General features: G+C 42.6%; 2 protein-coding genes across 3 annotated transcripts; both read right to left on the bottom strand.

Moving 5' to 3' along the window:
* Positions 1–246: 246 nt before the first annotated feature.
* Positions 247–2,956, bottom strand: LOC139564343 (calcium homeostasis modulator protein 5-like). The gene is made up of 2 exons (XM_071383809.1): positions 2,248–2,956; positions 247–1,970 (listed from the first exon to the last, which is right to left on the bottom strand). The coding sequence occupies exons 1-2, from the start codon at positions 2,788–2,790 to the stop codon at positions 1,626–1,628; spliced, it is 888 nt and encodes a 295-aa protein (XP_071239910.1). The 5' UTR covers positions 2,791–2,956; the 3' UTR covers positions 247–1,625.
* Positions 2,957–4,524: 1,568 nt separating this feature from the next.
* Positions 4,525–10,007, bottom strand: LOC139564327 (calcium homeostasis modulator protein 6-like). 2 transcript variants are annotated; one of them, XM_071383779.1, is made up of 2 exons: positions 9,840–10,007; positions 4,525–7,166 (listed from the first exon to the last, which is right to left on the bottom strand). In XM_071383779.1, the coding sequence occupies exons 1-2, from the start codon at positions 9,990–9,992 to the stop codon at positions 6,729–6,731; spliced, it is 591 nt and encodes a 196-aa protein (XP_071239880.1). In that variant the 5' UTR covers positions 9,993–10,007; the 3' UTR covers positions 4,525–6,728. The 2 variants fall into 2 exon arrangements, with proteins under 2 accessions (XP_071239880.1, XP_071239879.1); XM_071383778.1 differs by lacking the exon at positions 9,840–10,007 and adding an exon at positions 8,193–8,789.
* Positions 10,008–20,144: the final 10,137 nt, after the last annotated feature.

Raw genomic sequence — 20,144 nt, 5'->3', positions numbered from 1 at the left:
TCAACAACCAGCTTGAAGAATTTTGAAAATAATGGGCAAATGATGCACAATCCAGGTGTGGAAATCTTAGAGACTTGCACAGATAGAGTCACAGCTGTAATCGCTGCCGAAGGTGCTTCTGCAAAGTCTTGACTCAGGGGTGTGAATACTTATGTAAATTCGAATATTTCTATATTACATTTGCAAAAATTTATAAAAACATGTTGTCATTATGGGGTATTGTGTGTAGACAGGTGAGAAACAACATCAATTGAACACGTTTTTATTCAGGTTTTAACACGACAAAATGTGGAACACGTCAAGGGGTATGAATACTTTCCGAAGGCACTGTAACTACACCGATGTGGCTACATTCTCCCCTTAGTCAAACATGGTGGAATGTGGACAGTTTTAACACACAAACTCACCACCCTAAAATGGTTTTTATCAGGCATAATGCAACATATCCAAATAAGGTTCTATGTACAGGTTAATTTAGTGCTTACACATTACATTACATTACATTACATTGGTGGAACAAACTCCCTCACGACGCCAGGTCAGCGGAGTCAATCACCACCTTCCGGAGACACCTGAAACCCCACCTCTTTAAGGAATACCTAGGATAGGATAAAGTAATCCTTCTAACCCCCCCCCCCCCCTTAAAAGAGTTAGATGCACTATTGTAAAGTGGTTGTTCCACTGGATATCATAAGGTGAATGCACCAATTTGTAAGTCGCTCTGGATAAGAGCGTCTGCTAAATGACTTAAATGTAAATGTAAATTACAAAAAAACTAACAGGGGCCACTAAATCTTTTGTAGAATCCAGTGAGAATATCCCGTATGTCATACATGATTTATTACCTCTTCATTTGTGAGTTACTGACTACTATTGACATTAATAACTGAACAGGAAGGCAGTAATGGCAGACCGAAACGTATTGCTTGGACAAGACTAGTTATCCCCAAATTACCATACAACATAAAGTGAGCTGCTTCACTTGTACCGTCATAGAAAGACACTTTAAGATTGTGCTCAAGTTGTCATAATTCTATAAACATTGAGCTGTGTAAACATTTCAATCAAATTGCATGTTACAACTCTGTCATGCATGTAGCGTTCATGGTGTGGTGCAATACTACATACAAAATTCCATATTAAAACTACACAATTACAATATCTCTCCTACCATTATCTACCAGTAAAGTGAACGAAATGCCTCAAAGGCATGTCAAAGAGAGGTAGAGGAGACTTTTTCAAATCAGCAGACAAGAAGCCCTCCTGCTTTACCACTTCTGCAATGCCTGCATTCTTTGGTAATCACTGCTGTGTCACTGGTAATAACTTCCTGAATGGTGTTCTGTGTAGATCAGTGCTTTGGGGGAAAATGCAGGCAACAACGCCTCTCCTCAGTCTGTGAGTTAAATCTATAGTATATACTGCATGTCATTTATAAAAGGTCAAACAAATAGGATATACTATAATTCATACACTGTCAATAGAAAAAGTTTAAAACAATGTCCCCAATGTAGTGTTCGTGAAATACATCTGCATTCTTCTCTGGATATTTATTTATATGACATTATCCACGCCTCTCTCAGCTCATCTCTGTGTCGTGGTCCAGCGCCATGACTGGTCTTTTTTCAGGGCAGTAGTCTCTCGTCATCACGCTCCACATACCTCTGCAGGGTGCTGTAGTACTGCTCACTCTTGGAGAAGGTGTAGAGGGCCGAGATCTCCTCCCAGGCCTTGTGGTTGGGGAATGGGAATACTTCCGGTTCGCGGTTCTCAAAAAAGCTCTTCAGGTTCCTCTCGGCCAGCTTGGATGCGTACTCCATAGCGAATGTGTCGAACTGCTCCTTCTCCTTTTCTACGTAGTACTTCCAGAAGGTGAGCTGCAGGTAGCTCACCTTCGAGCGGCAGTTGGTGTAGCAGGTCCCGAGGAGCCCTAGTACGGCTGAAATGATGATAATACACCAGCCTAGTATCTGGGGATGTACAGACAGGAACCAAAACTCACGCTCACATAAAATGAATAAAGAATGCCAACCGTTTTTTCAATAATAATAATAATTGTTTGTAATAAACTCCAATAGTGTTGCTTACAGCCAACTGAATTACAGATAGTAAAGTATATCAATGAATCACGCCTTCATTTTGGTCTGACTCGTACCAGCATTTGCAGCTGTGAAATATGACATTGAAAAATATGACGTTCCACCATACAAAAGTCACAAACAGGGCCTGACTGCTGCTTGCACTCACCTGTGACTGAGCCCGGAACATGAGCAACAGTTCCATGTTCAAGTCACTGGGCAGCTTGGACTTGCTGCAGGGCACACGGGCCAGCTCCTCCCGGCACATCAAAGTCCTGTTCTTACAGAACATATCCAGCACCAGGTTATTATCCAGCCCACTGACGGCACACTCGTAGAAGGTCCCGTTCAACAGTGCCACACACAGCCACATGATAGGGGCCACACAGGCACCGGAGAAGATTTTGACAAACACCTTGAGGCAGGTGAAACAGTTGCCCCCGGGGCATAGCTTAACGGGGTTGAGGCAACAGCCAGTGTAGAGGCGCCACAGCCTGCTGCTGAAGAAAAGACCCAGCACCAGCAGAACCAGGCCAGGGCCCAGCAGGAAGGTCAGGCCGTATGCAAAGTTCTGGTCGTGGTTGCAGGGGCACTGGAAGGAGACCATGGAGAAGATCCGCTCTCCCCCGATGGTCAGGATGGCCATGAAGCTGTAGCCAATGGTGGCCTTCTGGTTCATGAAAAAGCGCAGGACGGTCTGGAAGTTATCCATGGTGTCGACAAGGAGTTTTCACGCACGCTCAGCAAAAACCAAAATAACGCACAGAGGATGAAGAATTCAAAGAGGAAAAATAAGACAGTGAAATAGTTTTGACGCAAAGGGTTGCGTCTCAAACACTCACTCCACTTCCTGTGCTGTCTGAGCCGAAGACGAACACAAGCACACTGAAGCTTTTCTGAGCCTATTTCTGCCCCTCCCTTTCCCTCCCTCTTGTTCTTTCTCTTTTAATCTTCCTCTCTCACCGACTCCTCCCTCCTTTCCTCACTTTATCCCTCTTTCCCACCCTTGTCCGAACTCTTAATCCAATGAGATTGTATTCTCCAACTCTCGAAACCCCACTCTGATTCTTCCTTCTAAATGTCCTTCTCCCCCCCCCCCCCCCCCCCTCCTTTCCTATGCGTAGGTAATAAAACAAAAGTGACTAAACTGGCTGAGATCCTGCAGATCTGGTTTTTGACTTCAGGCCATGCAGCTGCCATTGTCCTCTCAGAGTGATGTCATATGACAAGCAGCAGACTGTCAAAAGAAACAACTTCACTTTAACCAGATTCATTTTGATAGTTATTTGAGCAGTTCAGCACATTGATTTCAGCACCATGCTTTATTAGCTGTATTAAATGCACATACAGCTTGACCCAGATACAACATTATACAGTGTATGAAAATCACTCTTTGCTCTCTCTCGCCCTCTTTTTCCCTTCCATGCACGAAACGCGCACACACGACGTAACGTGGAATTTCGGCACTAAAGCTGCAGTGCATTCATAAGCAGTTGCAAAAATGTTAATACTGAGCTATGCAACCTCACGTAGATGCATATCATGCATACCCAAAAATATAACACAGAGCACAACAGTTTTATAGACAATCATATAGCTAGCTGGACATTACATTAGACTTGCTCAAGACCTACTATTGTTTCAGAAAAAGGAGAAATGGGCAGATCAAACATGTGTTCGGAGTTAGTGGTTGGTAAAGAGAAGGGTTTCCTCTCCCACTTCCTATAGAAGCCCGTTATGAGTTTCTATGCTCTACAATTCCCACAGGAGGAAGCTATACTCTCCTCACGCTAAAAGGCTTCTGAGTGCTATAAGGGCACAAGGCGAGACCCAAATGCAGACACAGAGGCAAATGGTAGAGCTCCGATTTTTATTATAACAAAGGGTGTAGGCAAAGGCAGTTTGGGGACAGGCGAGAGTTCATAAACCAGATCAGAGTCCAAACAGTACCAGACACTAGGCAGTCTCGAGGTCAGGCCAGGCAGGGGTCAGAAACCAGATCAGTGTCCAAAACAGTACAAGGGGATAGGCAGGCTGGTAGTCAGAACAGGCAGAGTGGTCAGGCAGGCGGGTATGGAGTCAGAACAGGCAAGGGTCGAAACCAGGAGGACTAGAACCAAACAGAGACTGGGGGGAAAAAAATAGGCGCAAGGAAAACCGCTGGTTGACTTGACAAACAATACAAACTGGCAGAGAGACAGGAAACACAGGGATATATACACCGGGGATAATAAGCGACACCTGGAGGAGGTAGAGACAATCACAAGGACAGGTGAACCAAATCAGGGTGTGACAAGTGCATTGATTTCTCCCACAGAGAAGCTTTTATCAGGGCTGTACTAGCCACATCAGGCACCTAATGTACTACATCAAAATGTATGTTGTTACAAAATAAAAAAAAATCCCTAAAGACCAATGTAAACTCAGCAAAAAAAGAAACGTCATCTCGCTGTCAACTGCGTTTATTTTCAGCAAACTTAACATGTGTAAATATTTGTACGAACATAACAAGATTCAACAACTGAGACATAAACTGAACAAGTTCCACAGACATGTGACTAACAGAAATGGAATAATATGCCCTCCTCATAGTCTGCACCAGATTTGCCAGTTCTTGCTGTGAGATGTTACCCCACTCTTCCACCAAGGCACCTGCAAGTTCCTGGACCTTTCTGGGGGGAATGGCCCTAACCCTCACCCTCTGATCCAACAGGTCCTAGACGTGCTCAATGGAATTGAGATCCGGGCTCTTCGCTGGCCATGGCAGAACACTGACATTCCTGTCTTGCAGGAAATCACGCACAGAACGAGCATTGAGGGAGGAGGATGTCTTCCCTGTAACACACAGCGTTGAGATTGCCTGCAATGACAACGAGCTCAGTCCGATGATGCTGTGACACACCGCCCCAGACCATGACGGACCCTCCACCTCCAAATCGATCCCGCTCTAGAGTACAGGCCTCGGTGTAACACTCATTCCTTCGACGATAAACTGTAATCCGACCATCACCCCTGGTGAGACAAAACCGCGACTCGTCAGTGAAGATAACTTTTTGCCAGTCCTGTCTGGTCCAGCGACAGTGGGTTTGTGCCCATAGGTGACGTTGTTCCGGTGATGTCTGGTGAGACCTACAAGCCCTCAGTCCAGCCTCTCTCAGCCTATTGCGGACAGTCTGAGCAACGATGGAGAGATTGTGCGTTCCTGGTGTAACTCAGGCAGTTGTTGTTGCCATCCTGTATCATAATTGTTTATGGTTCATTGAACAAGCATGGGAAACAGTGTTTAAAACATTCACAATGAAGATCTGTGAAGTTATTTGGATTTTTAAAGAATTATCTTTGAAAGACAGGGTCCTGAAAAAGCGACGTATCTTTTTTTGCTGAGTGTATATGTTCGTCTTCGGGAACTTCGTGGCGCCGTTACCTCAAATTCATTGCATAGGTGTCAGAAATTAGATACTGTGAGTGTGACGTAATCAGATGTGCTGGTGGAGGTGAAAAGGTGTTTGAAAGAAAGTCGAGGCACAGGACCCACTTCCTGAATGAGAGTGAATGAGTGCAGTGACAGTGTGTTTGTGCCCTTTCGAAGTAAAGTTTACTATCCCCTTTTGGACCAAATTCACTGCATTATCCTCATACTTAAAGTGAATACTTGTGCTTTAACTTTCTTTCAACCTCCTCCACTTATCCAACAACAGCTCCCATGGCCAGACTTCTGATACCAATGCAGCAAATTTGGCGTGATATTGGGCCACAAAACTGTGAACCACTATACATTTTTTGGGAGAAAAGTATTTTTAGTATTTTGAAAATACAAAATACCATTCTCTGAAGTATCTTGTTACAAATAAAAAGGTATATAATACACAAAAGTCATTGAAATCTGTATGTCAAAAATACAATACTGCCGATATCTGACTAGTACTACTTAAGCTTTACACAGAGATACGAATCTAACAATTACGCTAAGTTTTACATTCAATTCAGAGCTGATGTTCATCGCAGTTCACTTGTGGCAATGGTCGGTCTACAGTGCAAATAATATAAATAACAATAGCGCATAAATACTTTGGAGACCAAGCTTGTAAGGTCAAACTGAATATTATTGTGGGTTACTGTCATAAAGATGCTACATGTACACTGGTAACAGGCTTTTATTGAAAGTACTTCGCAGTGCACAAACTAGCTCCTTATTTTATAGAACCAGACCATGCGTTTCCTGTTTCCTGTTTCCTGTTTAATGCCACAGACCACCCGTATGTAGGCCAAGTCTGAGGGGCATAAAAATACTAAACAGAAAAGTAAAAGAGAAAGAAAGTATGATCAACTATTTTAAAAAGAATCCCTTCTGAGCATAGAATTTCAAATAAAAAGCTGCAAGCAGTTTTGTATAAAATTACAATATAAAATTGGGAACTATTGTTATTCAAGCAAAGACCTGAGAGTGGTTAATCAGATGTGATTGGTCTTTCTACTGAAAAATCCCCTGATGCACACTGATGATTATGATGACGACGAAGAGTATAATGCTGACAACAATCCTCTATAATGAGTCCTAACTTTGATGCTAAAAGTAAATAAGGATGGTTACAGATAATGTCATGATAGTGATGCTGTCACTGCTGTTCCTATGATCATATGCATGCCCATTCACAGCATCATCTTGCCCTCATCCACAAAGGCGAGCACGGCTGGATTAGCAGTGTCTGGACCGTCTGACCTGACAGATGACATCCTGTGGTCCCTGGCCTCTGCAGAGTCATGGCACTTCTCCACGTACTTGTGCAGGATGCTGTAGTAGTGGTCTCTGGTGCTGAACCTGTAGAGGGACGAGATCTTCTCCCAGGCCCGGTTAGATGGGGTCGTGACAGGTTCTGGAGGCGTCTGCTGGAAGAAGCTCTTCAGGTTCCTCTCTGCAAGCTTTTCGGCGTGATCTGCCGTGTAGTTTTCCAGCAGGTCACTCTCCCGCTGGGCATAGACCCTCCAGAACTTCAGCTGCAGGTAGCTGACTGGGGAGTTACACCGGGCAACGCAGGTCAGCAGGAGGTTGAAGACCATGATGGAGGCGATCAGTAGCCAACCCAGGACCTGAAATCAAAACCAATACATTCAACACAATATTCAACTATTCTGCTTAACCCCTTACCTGGAATGCCTGAGTTAATGTCACAGTTATAATTGCCCACATACAGTATACTGCTCAAACTCCAACCATATCTATAAATATAGCAGGAGAGTGTATTTGGGAAGCATACTGTATAAGGAACGGTAGATTCAGAGGTGTGTGTGTTGGTCAGCAATTCATCCATCACCTCTTTACATAGGAAGCAGTGTTTCCCTTAGGATTTTTTTCAGCAGCGGTGGCAAAGTTAGCATAGGAGGGAGGGCGTGGTAGTGGGTGTGGCCAATGGTGAGATCTCCGACAATATATTTTAGAGCAGAGAAACAATTCAGCTGTTTTAAAGCTCATTTCCTGCAATTCTACACATGTTGTCATGGGGCTTGTGCCGTATTCTTATGCTATCGGAGTGACTCAAACATTCTATCAAAATCAATGGGGGCTCCATTATCTGTTCTACATACTTTATATCTGGTTTACGCCTTTTAAATTTACACTGAAAACATTTTACCATGCCTGCTCACTGCTAAATTACTATAGGGAAGTTTTGTACATTAATGAGAACAAGTCATACAGAAACTGAGTCAGACTGAGGAACTGCTATTTAATAACAATGGAAGTAGCCTATGCTTTGGGGCACTTTTGCTTTGGGGCATTTCAATGTTGGAATTTCCAAATGAAATGTGACGCAACAAATGCCTTCAAAGCAAAAATGTGTACTTCATAATGTCAAAGGCTCAGTTTAAAATATATTACAACCCCTTTAGCTGGCAGAACACACCCAGGGGTGTCAATTACTGTTAGCGGAAATCTGATACCTGTCACCTACACTCCACCTACCCACCTACATCACCTACACTCCAACAGGCCGTCGACAAAAACAAAGATAGCCCATTAAAACACATTGAAGTATGTAAAATGGGGCAAAGAAGATATGATAAAAACATTATAATTCAAACCATAACTTGGTTCTATTACTGTGAATATTATCTCACCTGCGACTCAGCGCGGATGGTTGCGAGCACATCATTGCTGTCAGATAGTGGCACGTGTGTGGCTCTCCCACAGGGGAATTTATAAAGTTCATCCAGGCACTGCGGACTCTTCCCATCGCAAAGGTGGTTTGTGAAAACCGTTACATTGATACCAGTCATGGCGCATTCGAAGTAATTGCCATTGAGCAGAGCGACTGCAATCCAACTCACAGGTGCAACTACTGCTGTCGTGGTGATCTGAAAGCAGACCACCCCACAGGCGCAAAAATATTTAAAATTACACAATTTGGATTTGCGTAAACACAAACCTGTAAACAATTTCCATGTTTTATTGCTCATGACGTAACCCAACACCAACAGTGCCAGAGCAGGCACTAAGAGAAACACCATGCCGTAGGAAAAGTTCCAGCCACTGCAAGGACATTTGAACACCACTGACGAAAATATCTGTTCCCCGCCTGCAGTTAACAATGCAACTAAACCAAACCCAAGACTAGTCTGCTGTTTCTCAACAATTTTAAGAACAGTTTTGAACTTATCCATCATTCCAGACGCACAGGACGCACAGGACGCACAGGACTCACAGGCACTTCTGCTAATAGCAAGTCATGGGAAGCATATAAATGGACGTGACAGCTATACTTTCAGTTCCCCTGTCCTCTCTGGCGCGCCTTCAACTCAGGCTGTGACTCACTTCATTAGGCTACAGTTTATTTATGGACAATACTGTTGAATCCTAAGATGCTGGGTTCTTTTACTGAAGACTCCGAAGCGTACTTATAATAAACGGAATAGATTTTTTTAATGTTCTCCTGAACACATTACAGTCGACTATTATCTGCAGTGTCTTCAGCCCAACACAACCAAAACATCATTGAACTTTTACCGCCTGTCACGTTCTGACCATAGTTCTTTTGTGTTTTCGTTGTTTTAGTGTTGGTCAGGACGTGAGCTGAGTGGGCATTCTATGTTGTGTGTCTAGTTGTCCCGTTTCTATGTTTGGCCTGATATGGTTCTCAATCAGAGGCAGGTGTTAGTCATTGTCTCTGATTGGGAACCATATTTAGGTAGCCTGTTTTGTGTTGGGTTTTGTGGGTGGTTGTTTTCTGTCTTTGTGTCTATGCACCAGATAGGACTGTTTCGGTTTTTCACATTTGTTTTTGTATTTTGTAGTGTTCACGTTTATCGTCTTTATTAAACATGTTGAACACTAACCACGCTGCACTTTGGTCCTCTCCTTCGTCCACAGAAGAAAGCCGTTACACCGCCCTTGCATCTCCTAATCCAATCCCTTCAGTGCAAGAACGGAAACCCCATTATCATTTGTTAATTCAAATAACTCAAACCCTGCATACAAATCCCATTGGCTATTTGCAACCATTTTACATCTAAACTCATTAAGCTATCAAAATAAAGAAAGTCGCACACTCTATGTGTCATCTCCCAGCAATTGAATGGGTATTTACCAACGTTTCGGCATCACTGTGACTTCCTCTAAACTCGTTAACGCATTTCTCAATACACCACACTTCTCACTTCCTCTGAAAACATCCTTGATGAACAGCATGGGTTTTCTAAAACAGTTTTTCACTTATCAACTCATATACAACCTGTTTACAGATCCAATCGGTCCGGAGGCCTTCTTACCCTTTTCAGCCTCTCGACGCTCTGGGCCTCAGGCTCACGGCCTGGCACAATCTGTGTCTCTGTATGTGTGCCTGTCACAGTCGTAGTTCCCAAGTCCCAATCAGAAACGTTCCACTCTGACACATTCAGGTCTTCTCCTTCATTGTGTTGCATCTTACACAATTTTCCCTCAGTCTGCACTAAGTAGGTTACAGGACCAAGTACCCTGTTCACAACCCCGGGTACCCATTTCTCTCTCCTCCCAAGTAATCTCGGACAAGCACTGTTTGTTCCAACTGAAGAAAACGAAGATGCTTGCCCCCTCCCTTGTCCTGTATCTTAGACTGCATGTCATAATTTGATGATCGTACGCTATCCATTTATGTTTTTTGTATGCTATTTTAACATATGAGAATTAACCAATGATATCAGGCCACACCCGGCCATGATTACAGATACCTGTGTGGGTCTTTTGACACTATATAAATGAGTCATCCCGCAGTGTTTGTCATTATACCCTGATGAAGACAGCTTGTCTGTTGAAACGTTGGACATAAATATGTTTGCATCTGAGCTCCTAGCGTGTGCGGCTCTCCTTTATTTTTTAAGTTGGCCATAATTTGAACCTGGCCATCTCAAAGGTTCTGAAAATTTAGAGAGTTGACACAGCAGTCAAGGTCTGCGGTCATCTGGTCCAAGGCTTCTCACGGAGCTGGAAGAGAAGGAGAGAACTGAGAGAAAAGCAAGCTGCCCTCAACATGCCACAGAAGGCTCTGATTCATGATGTGGTGACCCGATGGGGATCTACACACAAGATGCTTGAGCGTTTCCTCAGCCAACAGCAGCCAGTTTGTGCGACACTTGGTGGAAAAAGAGGAACATGGCATCTGATGCCCAAGGATACTGACATAAGTGTCATGGAGCAACTGTGCCAGCTCCTTGAACCTCTGAGCAAGTTTACAGATGCACTTATCTCAGAGACACGAGTGACACTCTCAGCCATCAAGCCTGTCCTGGACCACATCACCCGTGATGTTCTGGTGGAAAAGGATACAGAGCCATCCCTGACCAAGGAGATGAAAAGGGTAATGAGAAAAGACCTTAACGAGAAGGCAAAGAGAGTCATGCACATGGCTTGTTTCATTGACCCCCGCTTCAAAAGGAGCTTTTTAGATGAGCCTGAGGCTGCAAAAATTTACACTGACAGCTGTGTCCAGGAGGCCTTGAAGCTGGCAGCTGCACAAGTCAGGGAAGAACCACAAGCACCAGGAGCACCTCCACCACTAACACCCCCACAGCGGCATCGGAGGGGAAAGGCCTGGCTGGGTTGCTGAGAAAGAGCCCCTCTCTGCTGCCTTGTTGAGGTAAAGAGGGTCAGATTCCGACCACCCCAGAAGACAGAGTGAGAGAAGAGATCCAAGGTCTGCCTGTCTCTGCCACCCATTCTAGCAGAAGAGGGTCCACTGGTGTGGTGGAGGGGCCATGCATCAGAGCTGCCTCACCTTGCCAGGGTTGCCGGGAAGCTTTTGTGCATCCCAGCAACCAGCGTGCCATCAGAGAGAGTGTTCAGTGCCAGCGGGCACATTGTCTCCCCTCGCAGATCACTACTTAAACCGGACAAAGTAAATATGATGACATTTTTACATTTCAATCTCAGGTGAACAAAGATGCATACATACAGGATGTTAGGCCAACAGCACCTTATTGTATGAAGGAGAGAACGGACATACAACCAATGCTGTTCATTTCATTTGTTTACATATTTTGTATTGTTATTTAAATGTCAACACCTGCACATTGGATGTGTTTACATATGGTTGTATTGTTCTTACATGCACATTGGATGTGTTTACATATGGTTGTATTGTTCTTACATGCACATTGGATGTGTTTACATATGGTTGTATTGTTCTTACATGCACATTGGATGTGTTTACATATGGTTGTATTGTTCTTACATGCACATATGATTTGTTTACATATGGTTGTATTGTTCTTACATGCACATTGCTTTATTTGTGTTGCTTTAATATGCACGTTTGATTTGCTTACTTAAGGTTGTGTTCATTAAAACCTGCACTAGGGAAACTTTTACCTCTCATGGCCACATGGTGTCATCTTTAATGTTAATGTTATTAGTTGAATGTTTATGCACACAGAAAGTGCATAGTGCTGCTAATTTTATTTGTTTGTTGGTTTTCAATATAAAACTTGGTGAAATTATTTCAGTGTTTAACAGTACTTTTTGAAAATTTCCAGCACATTTTAACAATACCGTGATAATAATTTTCGTCTTAGGTCACAGGATAGACGAACAGGATGGGCGCTTGCCCCCCATTGCCCCCCATCTGTAAATTGGAGTATTTAGCATTTTTCAAACACCTGAAACAGCTTTTTTCTTGCAATCTAAAGGCATAATCATTATGCTTAATTAAAAAATATATGTTTATTTTTCTGCATATCTTAGGCACACCTCTTGAGCTGTCTGTATCCTCCTGACTGGTGGTACATTTTTTAAAGGAACTAAATATGCTTCTCTGCTCAAATCTGGGTAAAAGATGGAAAGGAATGTGTGTCTAATTCAGTACATTTAGTAATTGCTTGCTTTTAGAAAGTCTACCAACCGTTCCAGCAGGCATGCCAGCTAAGATAGTTAAACAAGCTAGCTACTCTAACTTGATTGATATCCTGAAATGTACTCTGGGTAGCTAGTTAGGAGGTTGGTACTGTAGATTGGGAACCTATCTGGGTTAGCGAAAGCCAACTTCATAAAATTGCTAGGTGGCTAGTAGTATTACAGAGAAACAAAACAATATATACAGTGTCTTCAGAGAGTATTCAGACCCCTTGATTTTTTCCAATTTTTTTAAAGTTACAGCGTTATTCTAATATTGAATAAATATTTTTTTCCCCTCATCAATCTACACACAATACCCAATAATGACAAAGCCAAAACAGGTTTCTAGAAAAACAGAAATATCATATTTACATAAGTATTCAAACCCTTTACTCAGTACTTTGTTGAAGCCCCATTTGGCAGCATGTACATCCTAGAGTCTTCTTGAGTATGACGCTAAAAGCTTGGCACACCTGCATTTGGGGAGTTTCTCCCATTCTTCTCTGCAGATCCTATCAAGCTTTGTAAATTTGTATGGGGAGCGTTGATGCACAGCTATTTTCGGGTCTCTCCAGAGATGTTCGATCAGGTTAAAGTCTGAGCTCTGGCTGGGCCACTCAAGGACATTCAGAAACTTGTCACGAAGCCACTCCTGCGTTATCTTGGCTGTGTGGTTAGGGACGTTGTCCTGTTGAAAGGTGAACATTCACCCCAATCTGAGGTCCTGAACGCTCTGGAGCAGGTATTCATCAAGGATCTCTCTGTACTTTGTCCCGTTCATCTTTCCCTCAATCCTCACTAGTCTCCCAGTCCCTGCCGCTGAAAAATATCCCCACAGCATGATGCTGTCATCACCATGCTTCACCATAGGGATGGTGCCAGGTTTCCTCCAGACGTGACGCTTGGCATTTAGGCAAAGAGTTCAATCTTGGTTTCATCAGACCAGAGAATCTTGTTTCTCAATTTCTGATAGTCTTTAGGTGCCTTTTGACATACTCCAAGCGGGCTGTCATGTGCCTTTTACTGAGGAGTGGCTTCCATCTGGTCACTGTACCTTAAAGGCCTGATTGGTGGAGGGCTGCAGAGATGGTTGTCCTTCTGGAAGGTTCTCCCATCTCCACAGAGGAATCCGAGAGCTCTGTCAGAGTAACCATCGGGTTCTTGGTCACCTCCCTGACCAAGACACTTCTACCCTGATTGCTCAGTTTGGCCACTGTGTTCTTGGGGACCTTCAATGCCGCAGAATTTTTTTGGTACCCTTCCCCAGATCTGTGCCTCGATCTGTGCCTTTCCAAAAGTTTACTAAGGGTTGGTAACACAAATGATTGGTTGGCAATTTGAGCCAGTAAAGGAGGCTTTACTATTCTTAGGTAGCGAAATTACTTTTGCTTCCCTCCAGGCTTGAGGGCACACCCTTTCTAGTAGGCTTAAATTGAAGATGTGGCAATATCGTCCGCTCTTATCCTCAGTAATTTTCTATCCAAGTTGTCAGACCCCGGTGGCTTGTCATTGTTGTAAGACAATTTTTCACCTATTCCACACCCACTTCACAGAATTCAAATGTACAATTCTTGTCTTTCATAATTTGGTTCAGATATACTTGGTTGTGTAGTGTCAGCATTTGTTGCTGGCATGTCATGCCTAAGTTTGCTAATCTTGCCAATGAAAAAATCATTAAAGTAGTTGGCAATTTCAGTCAGTTTTGTGATGAATGAGACACCTAATTCAGTGAATGGTGGAGCTGAGTTTGCCTTTTTTCCCCAAAATTGTATTTATATCATGACACAAGGCGAGACCCAGATGCAGACACAGGAGGCAGATGGTTGGAGTCTTACAATGTTTAATAATCCAAAAGGAGTAGGCAAGAGAATAATTGTGGACAGGCAAAAAGTCAAAACCAGATCAGAGTCCAGGAGGTACAGAGTAGCAGAAAGGCTCGGGGTCATGGCAGGCCAAAAGGTCAGGCAGGCGGGTACAGAGTCCTGAACAGGCAAGGGTCAAAACCAGGAGGACTAGAAAAAAGAGAATAGCAAAGGCAGGCGTACAGGAAAACCACTGGTTGACTTGGAACATACAAGACAAACTGGCACAGAGAGACAGGAAACACAGGGATAAATACACTGGGGGAAACAAGCGACACCTGGAGGGGGTGGGGACAATAACGAGGACAGGTGAAACCGATCAGGGTGTGACAATTTAAGGTGCTCCAAAGCTTTTGACTATCATTCTTTATGTCATTTATCTTTGTTTCATACAGTAGTGTAGTTTATTCTTCTTTTTATTCAGTTTAGTCACATGATTTCTCAATTTGCAGTACGTTTGCCAATCGATTGTGCAGCCAGACTTATTTGCCATTCCTTTTGCCTCATCTCTCTCAAACATACAATTTTTCAATTCCTCATCAATCCACGGGGGATTTAACAGTTTTCACAGTCATTTTCTACATGGTGCATGCTAATTAGTAACTGAGATAAGATGTTTGGACAGTCAGTATTCCAAAACGGATTTGAAAAACAAAACGGATTTGATCATTAAGGCCTGCAGTGTGAACAAGGCTTTATAATCTCCACCCAGCACAGCCAGAAGAGGACTGGCCAGCCTTCAGACCCTGGTTCTGCTCTAGGTTTCTCTCTAGGTTCCTGCCTTTTTAAGGAGTTTTTCCTAGCCATCGTGCTTCTACATCTGCATCGCTTGCTCTTTGGAGTTTTAGGCTTGGTTTCCGTATAAGCACTTTGTGACAACTGCTGATGTAAAAGGGCTTTAAAAATACATTTAATTGATTGATTGATTGTACATGCGCAGTTCGTCGCGAGACAACCGTTAGACCCGATGACGTGTTTCTGCGCCTGAGCTTAGATAGCCAACGTCGCCTACAAGCGTGATCAGGGATTTCTATTAGAGTAGCAGTTTCTGCCTATCTTCATGCTGTACTGTCTTTGGAAATGGCCTGAATTGTGCATCGTTCATAGAGATACATAGAGGACTCATCATGGATATAACCTGTTTTTACATGGACATTGCCATTGAGGGCATCCACCATTCTGATGATAAAGACAGAAGTTGGCATATCGTCATCGGCATGTCTTATGGTCTGACAAACACTGCTGTAGCTCATCCACCTTCCCCCGCAGATGCGGAAGGCTGCAACAAAAAAACAGATCTCCAGCAGATGGATTTTGATGGGAATGTTATTATTATGCTAATTAGATTTCCACAGGGACGTGGACATCAACTCTAGGGGGTTTAACATAAAAGTCAACCTATGTCCTGTACTTTCAAAATGATTAAACATTTTGTGTTACCTAGCCTAATAAAGTTTATTTTCGATTTTCTACTTCAAATGGAATAGACTTTGTTAATAACGTGTACTAAGTCATATAAAACAAGGCAACAGTAGACATGTTGTCCCCCACAACATTGGGCCAATTATTGGGCCAATTAGTGACAACAATTCAAGCTTAAACGGGACAGGATATATGCTTGTTCAAAGTTTGGAATTGCAGTTGATTACTATAGTGCCTTGGGCCTATCAGTGTAATTTTGTAAATGCCAGATCTCTATGGCAAGACACATCATTCACACAAGTTTCATCAACATCAGGCCAGTGGTGTCTGAGATATAGTGTGGGTTAGCTGGACTCATATCCCTGAGCATGTGTGAGCACTCTGAGTCAAACAGATCAAGAGATATAAACATGTGCCTATTATAGTGCCACCGTGTGGTCAATATGAATGTTCTTGCATACGTTGAGTCTTGACAGTGTTTTCAACATGTGTACCAAAGTATGTTACAATATGAATATCCTTGACTGATTTCTATGTATTTATGTGTCAGACCACGCCCACGTGAATGTTTATCGGTTGATAGCAGCCATGTTGTTCTATGTACTAGTCTTATGTACCAAAAAAATTGCGCCAGTGCTATCTGAGATATCGCGTGTGACTAACGGAAGGATGGACGGATTTCCTCATGGGGACGACGAAATGTCTTTCAAATAAGTTGACTCGCCCAAATTAGTATACCTGGATGCACGTCTATGAACTTTGAAACGTGGTTTTTCTTTGTTTGGGCTAATGGCTATGGCTAACGGCTTCTACCTGAGCACATGGCATTTGGTAATTGTCTGCAATTCACACCTCCCAATATAGATGGTGTTCTAATGTGGTAAATGGTTTGTGTTTCTATTCAGGAATTATGACTCCCACCTAAATAGAAGTAAATAACTGTGTAGGGGTCCTGTTAATTCAGAGTTGGTTTTAGCCGGGAAAACTACTGGGTTTTCCTTATACGGATACATTTTCATTAAAGCATAACAAACAGACAGACACTGTGTGGAACTGAATTAACTCATCCCTCTCACTTTAATACATTGGCGACGAGGATGTACAGAGCTCTGTGCGGGTGAAAGACTTGTTGAACCAAATAATTATCTCAGACAGTGAACGAGCTAGCTAGAAAGATTAGTGAATATGAGCCGGAGGTGGATGACTGGAGGCAAATTAAATGACCAATGACAGGAAGAAAAGGGCTATTTTTCTCAGTATATGAGGTGGTAAAGTTTATGCCATGTTACAAGACTTGTGCCAGACAGAAACACTGTTGCATCTTCCATTGAAGGATTTACTGGAAAAATGGAATGACCATTACACTCCAACAGCATTTCAAATTTCACTCGAAAGTACGGCAGCATGGAAAATTAGTGGCATAACTTGTGGCTGAACTACGCAGACTCACGGAATTCTCTGAGTTTGGCTTGGGACTTGATGACATGATTTGAGATAGACTAGTGTGTGGTATAAACAAAGATCATATTCAAAAGAGATTGAAATTGACATTGAAATGAGCAGTGGAGCTGGCCAAGTCGATGGAGACAGCTGCGAAGGACGTGGCAGAACTGCAACAGCAGGGGTCAGTGTGCCCCATAATCAAAATTCAGTCCAGCACCGAGCGAGTTGCTACAACTGGTGGATATTAACGTAGCGGCGGGAACCACAGTGCTGCAGACTGTAGGTTTGTGGATACAGTGTGCAATTCATGCCACGAGACGGAGCACTTGGCCCGCAAATGCCACAGCAGCGGTCTTCAAGGAAAAATGTAATACAGGGACAATATAAAGGTCAGTGATCCACATTTTCTGGGGGGAATTGACAACAAAGAGGGACATGCTTATTCACTTTTTCATGTTAAAGGACAGAAAGTGGAACAATACAGAATTAAGATGGACATTAAAACTTCTTAGGGCTAGGCCCCTTTTTTCTTCATTTTCACCTGAATGACGTGCCCAAAGTAAACTGCCTGTTGCTCAGGCCCTGAAGCCAGGATATGCATATGCCATTGAAAAGAAAACACTTTGAAGTTTGCAGAAATGTTAAAATAATGTAGGATAATATAACACAATAGATATAGTAGGATAAAATCCAAAGAAAAACCAACCTGATTTTTTTGTTGTTGAGAGATCATCCTCTTAGAAAGGCAAGTAAAAGGTCATATTGAAAATTTGCTCCCTGGATGCAATTCATATGGCTTCCACAGCGTACCAGCAGTCTATGTTCAAGTTTTCAGGCTTGTAACTTCAAAAACGAATAAGAAATATCAGTTTTAGCACAGTGACATAGTCTTGGAAATTTGTGTTTGCGCTCGCCATGAAGACAGGATGCACCTGCTAAAGTTTCCTATTGAACATACTTCATTCTGTAAGAAATATTATACTTTGATTACATTTTAGGGTATCTGAGGAGTAAATAGAAACGTATTTTGACTTGTTGAAACAAAGTTTAGGGGTAGAAATCTCTAGTCTCATCGCGAACCAGTGATGCCTTGCAACATGTCAAACCAATCAAATATCTTGCTTGGGCAGAGCTCCAAAGGTGCTCACCAGATTAGTGCCTTAGGATCAACAGTGCGTGAGGACTAAGGGTGTTTTGACACATAGTTTGAGCTATAGTTTAAATCAGAGTTTGACTATTTGTTACATTGTATTTTTTTTCTAAAATTCCTAAACAAAACCCTGTGTCTGTCCATGCAAGTAATTTGTTTATTGGACAAAAACTCTTTAAAATGTTTCAGTCAAACAACCAATAATAATGCGGTACTCTGGTTCTTTTCTTGTGTTTGGTCAGGACTGCGTTCTCACCAGCAACGAACCGCACCATGGTACAAATTAAATCTGACTGAGACCACCCTTTTTGAGCCAACCACGGTGCGTTGTTTAGTGTGTTCAAAAAAAAACACCAAACCATTTTGGTGTGAAAGCCCCCTAAAAATATAAACAAAACAAGCAATATTTTAGAACATTTGCAGCACGCTGGTTTTCAAAATGAATAAAATCAAATGAACCTCAAAATATGTTAAGTGTAACGCTCATCTCCTGTAGCCTAATTGTCATCTCCTTATTTTTATACTGTTACCTAAATTACAAGGGTTGGATTTGCACTAAATAAATGTATGACAGCACTTAAAGGGCATGTACAAAATATGGTATATAGTTTGCCTCATATACATTGTCTACTGGTATAAATTTAAGTTGAGAACATATACAGTACCTGTCAAAAGTTTGGACACACCTACTCATTCAAGGGTTTTTCTTTATTTTTTATATTTTCTACATTGTAGAATAATAGTGAAGACATCAAAACTATGAAATAACACATATGGAATCATGTGGTAATCAAAAAAGTGTTAAACAAATCAAAATATATTTTATATTTGAGATTCTTCAAAATAACCACCCTTTAAACAACCAATAATGACAGCTTTGCTATTTCTCAGTAAAGTATTATGTTTATCCTTAACCTGTGATTCCTCGTCTGGTCTCTTCTCTGCACCTGGGTCGAACCATACCACGTCACACTTGTTGGCTGCTTTTCCTCAAATCTGCTGTGATTGTGGAGGTCTGGTCATCTGATGCAGCACTTCATCACTCTCCTTCTTGGTCAAATAGCCCTTACACAGCCTGGAGGTGTGTTGGGTCATTGTCCTGTTGAAAAACAAATGGCAGTCCCACTAAGCGCAAACCAGATGGGATGGCATATTGCTGCAGAATGCTGTGGTAGCCATGCTGGTTAAGCGTGCCTTGAAGTGTAAATAAATCACTGACAGTGTGACCAGGAAAGCACCCCCACACCATCACACCCCCTCCTCCATGCTTCACGGTGGGAACTACACATGCGGAGATCATCCGTTCACCTACTCTGCGTCTCACAAAGACACGGCGGTTGGAATCAAAAATCTCTAATGTCCATTGCTCGTGATTCTTGGCCAAAGCAAGTCTCTTCATATTATTGGTGTCCATTAGTAGTGGTTTCTTTGTAGCAATTTGACCATGAAGGCCTGATTCACGCTGTCTCCTCTGAACAGTTGATGTTGAGATGTGTCTGTTACTTGAACTCTGTGAAGCATCTCTTTGGGCTGCAATTTCTGAGGCTGGTAACTCTAATGAACTTATCCTCTGCAGCAGAGGTAACTCTGGGTCTTCCTTTCCTGTGGCGGTCCTCATGAGAGCCAGTTTCATCATAGCGCTTGATGGTTTTGCGACTGAACTTGAAGAAACCTTCAAAGCTCTTGAAATTTTCCGGATTGACTGACCTTCATGTCTTAAAGTAATGATGGACTGTCGTTTCTCCTTCGCTTATTTGAGCTTTTTTTGCCAAAATATGGACTGGTCTTTTACCAAATAGGGATATCTTCTGTATACCACCCCTACCTTCTTG

Source organism: Salvelinus alpinus, chromosome 35, assembly GCF_045679555.1.
Source record: "Salvelinus alpinus chromosome 35, SLU_Salpinus.1, whole genome shotgun sequence".
In the NCBI taxonomy this organism is placed as follows: domain Eukaryota; kingdom Metazoa; phylum Chordata; class Actinopteri; order Salmoniformes; family Salmonidae; genus Salvelinus; species Salvelinus alpinus.
Note: the sequence above shows the minus strand (reverse complement) of the source record. Positions and strands in the feature narration are given on the sequence as shown.

Excerpts from the sequence above, each read along its gene's own strand:
- LOC139564343 (XM_071383809.1), bottom strand. The coding sequence starts at position 2,790 with ATGGATAACTTCCAGACCGTCCTGCGCTTTTTCATGAACCAGAAGGCC. Across the intron at positions 1,971-2,247 it reads TGTTCCGGGCTCAGTCACAG|ATACTAGGCTGGTGTATTAT; the intron begins GTGAGTGCAAGC and ends GTACATCCCCAG.
- LOC139564327 (XM_071383778.1), bottom strand. The coding sequence starts at position 8,738 with ATGATGGATAAGTTCAAAACTGTTCTTAAAATTGTTGAGAAACAGCAG. Across the intron at positions 7,167-8,192 it reads CCATCCGCGCTGAGTCGCAG|GTCCTGGGTTGGCTACTGAT; the intron begins GTGAGATAATAT and ends TTTTGATTTCAG.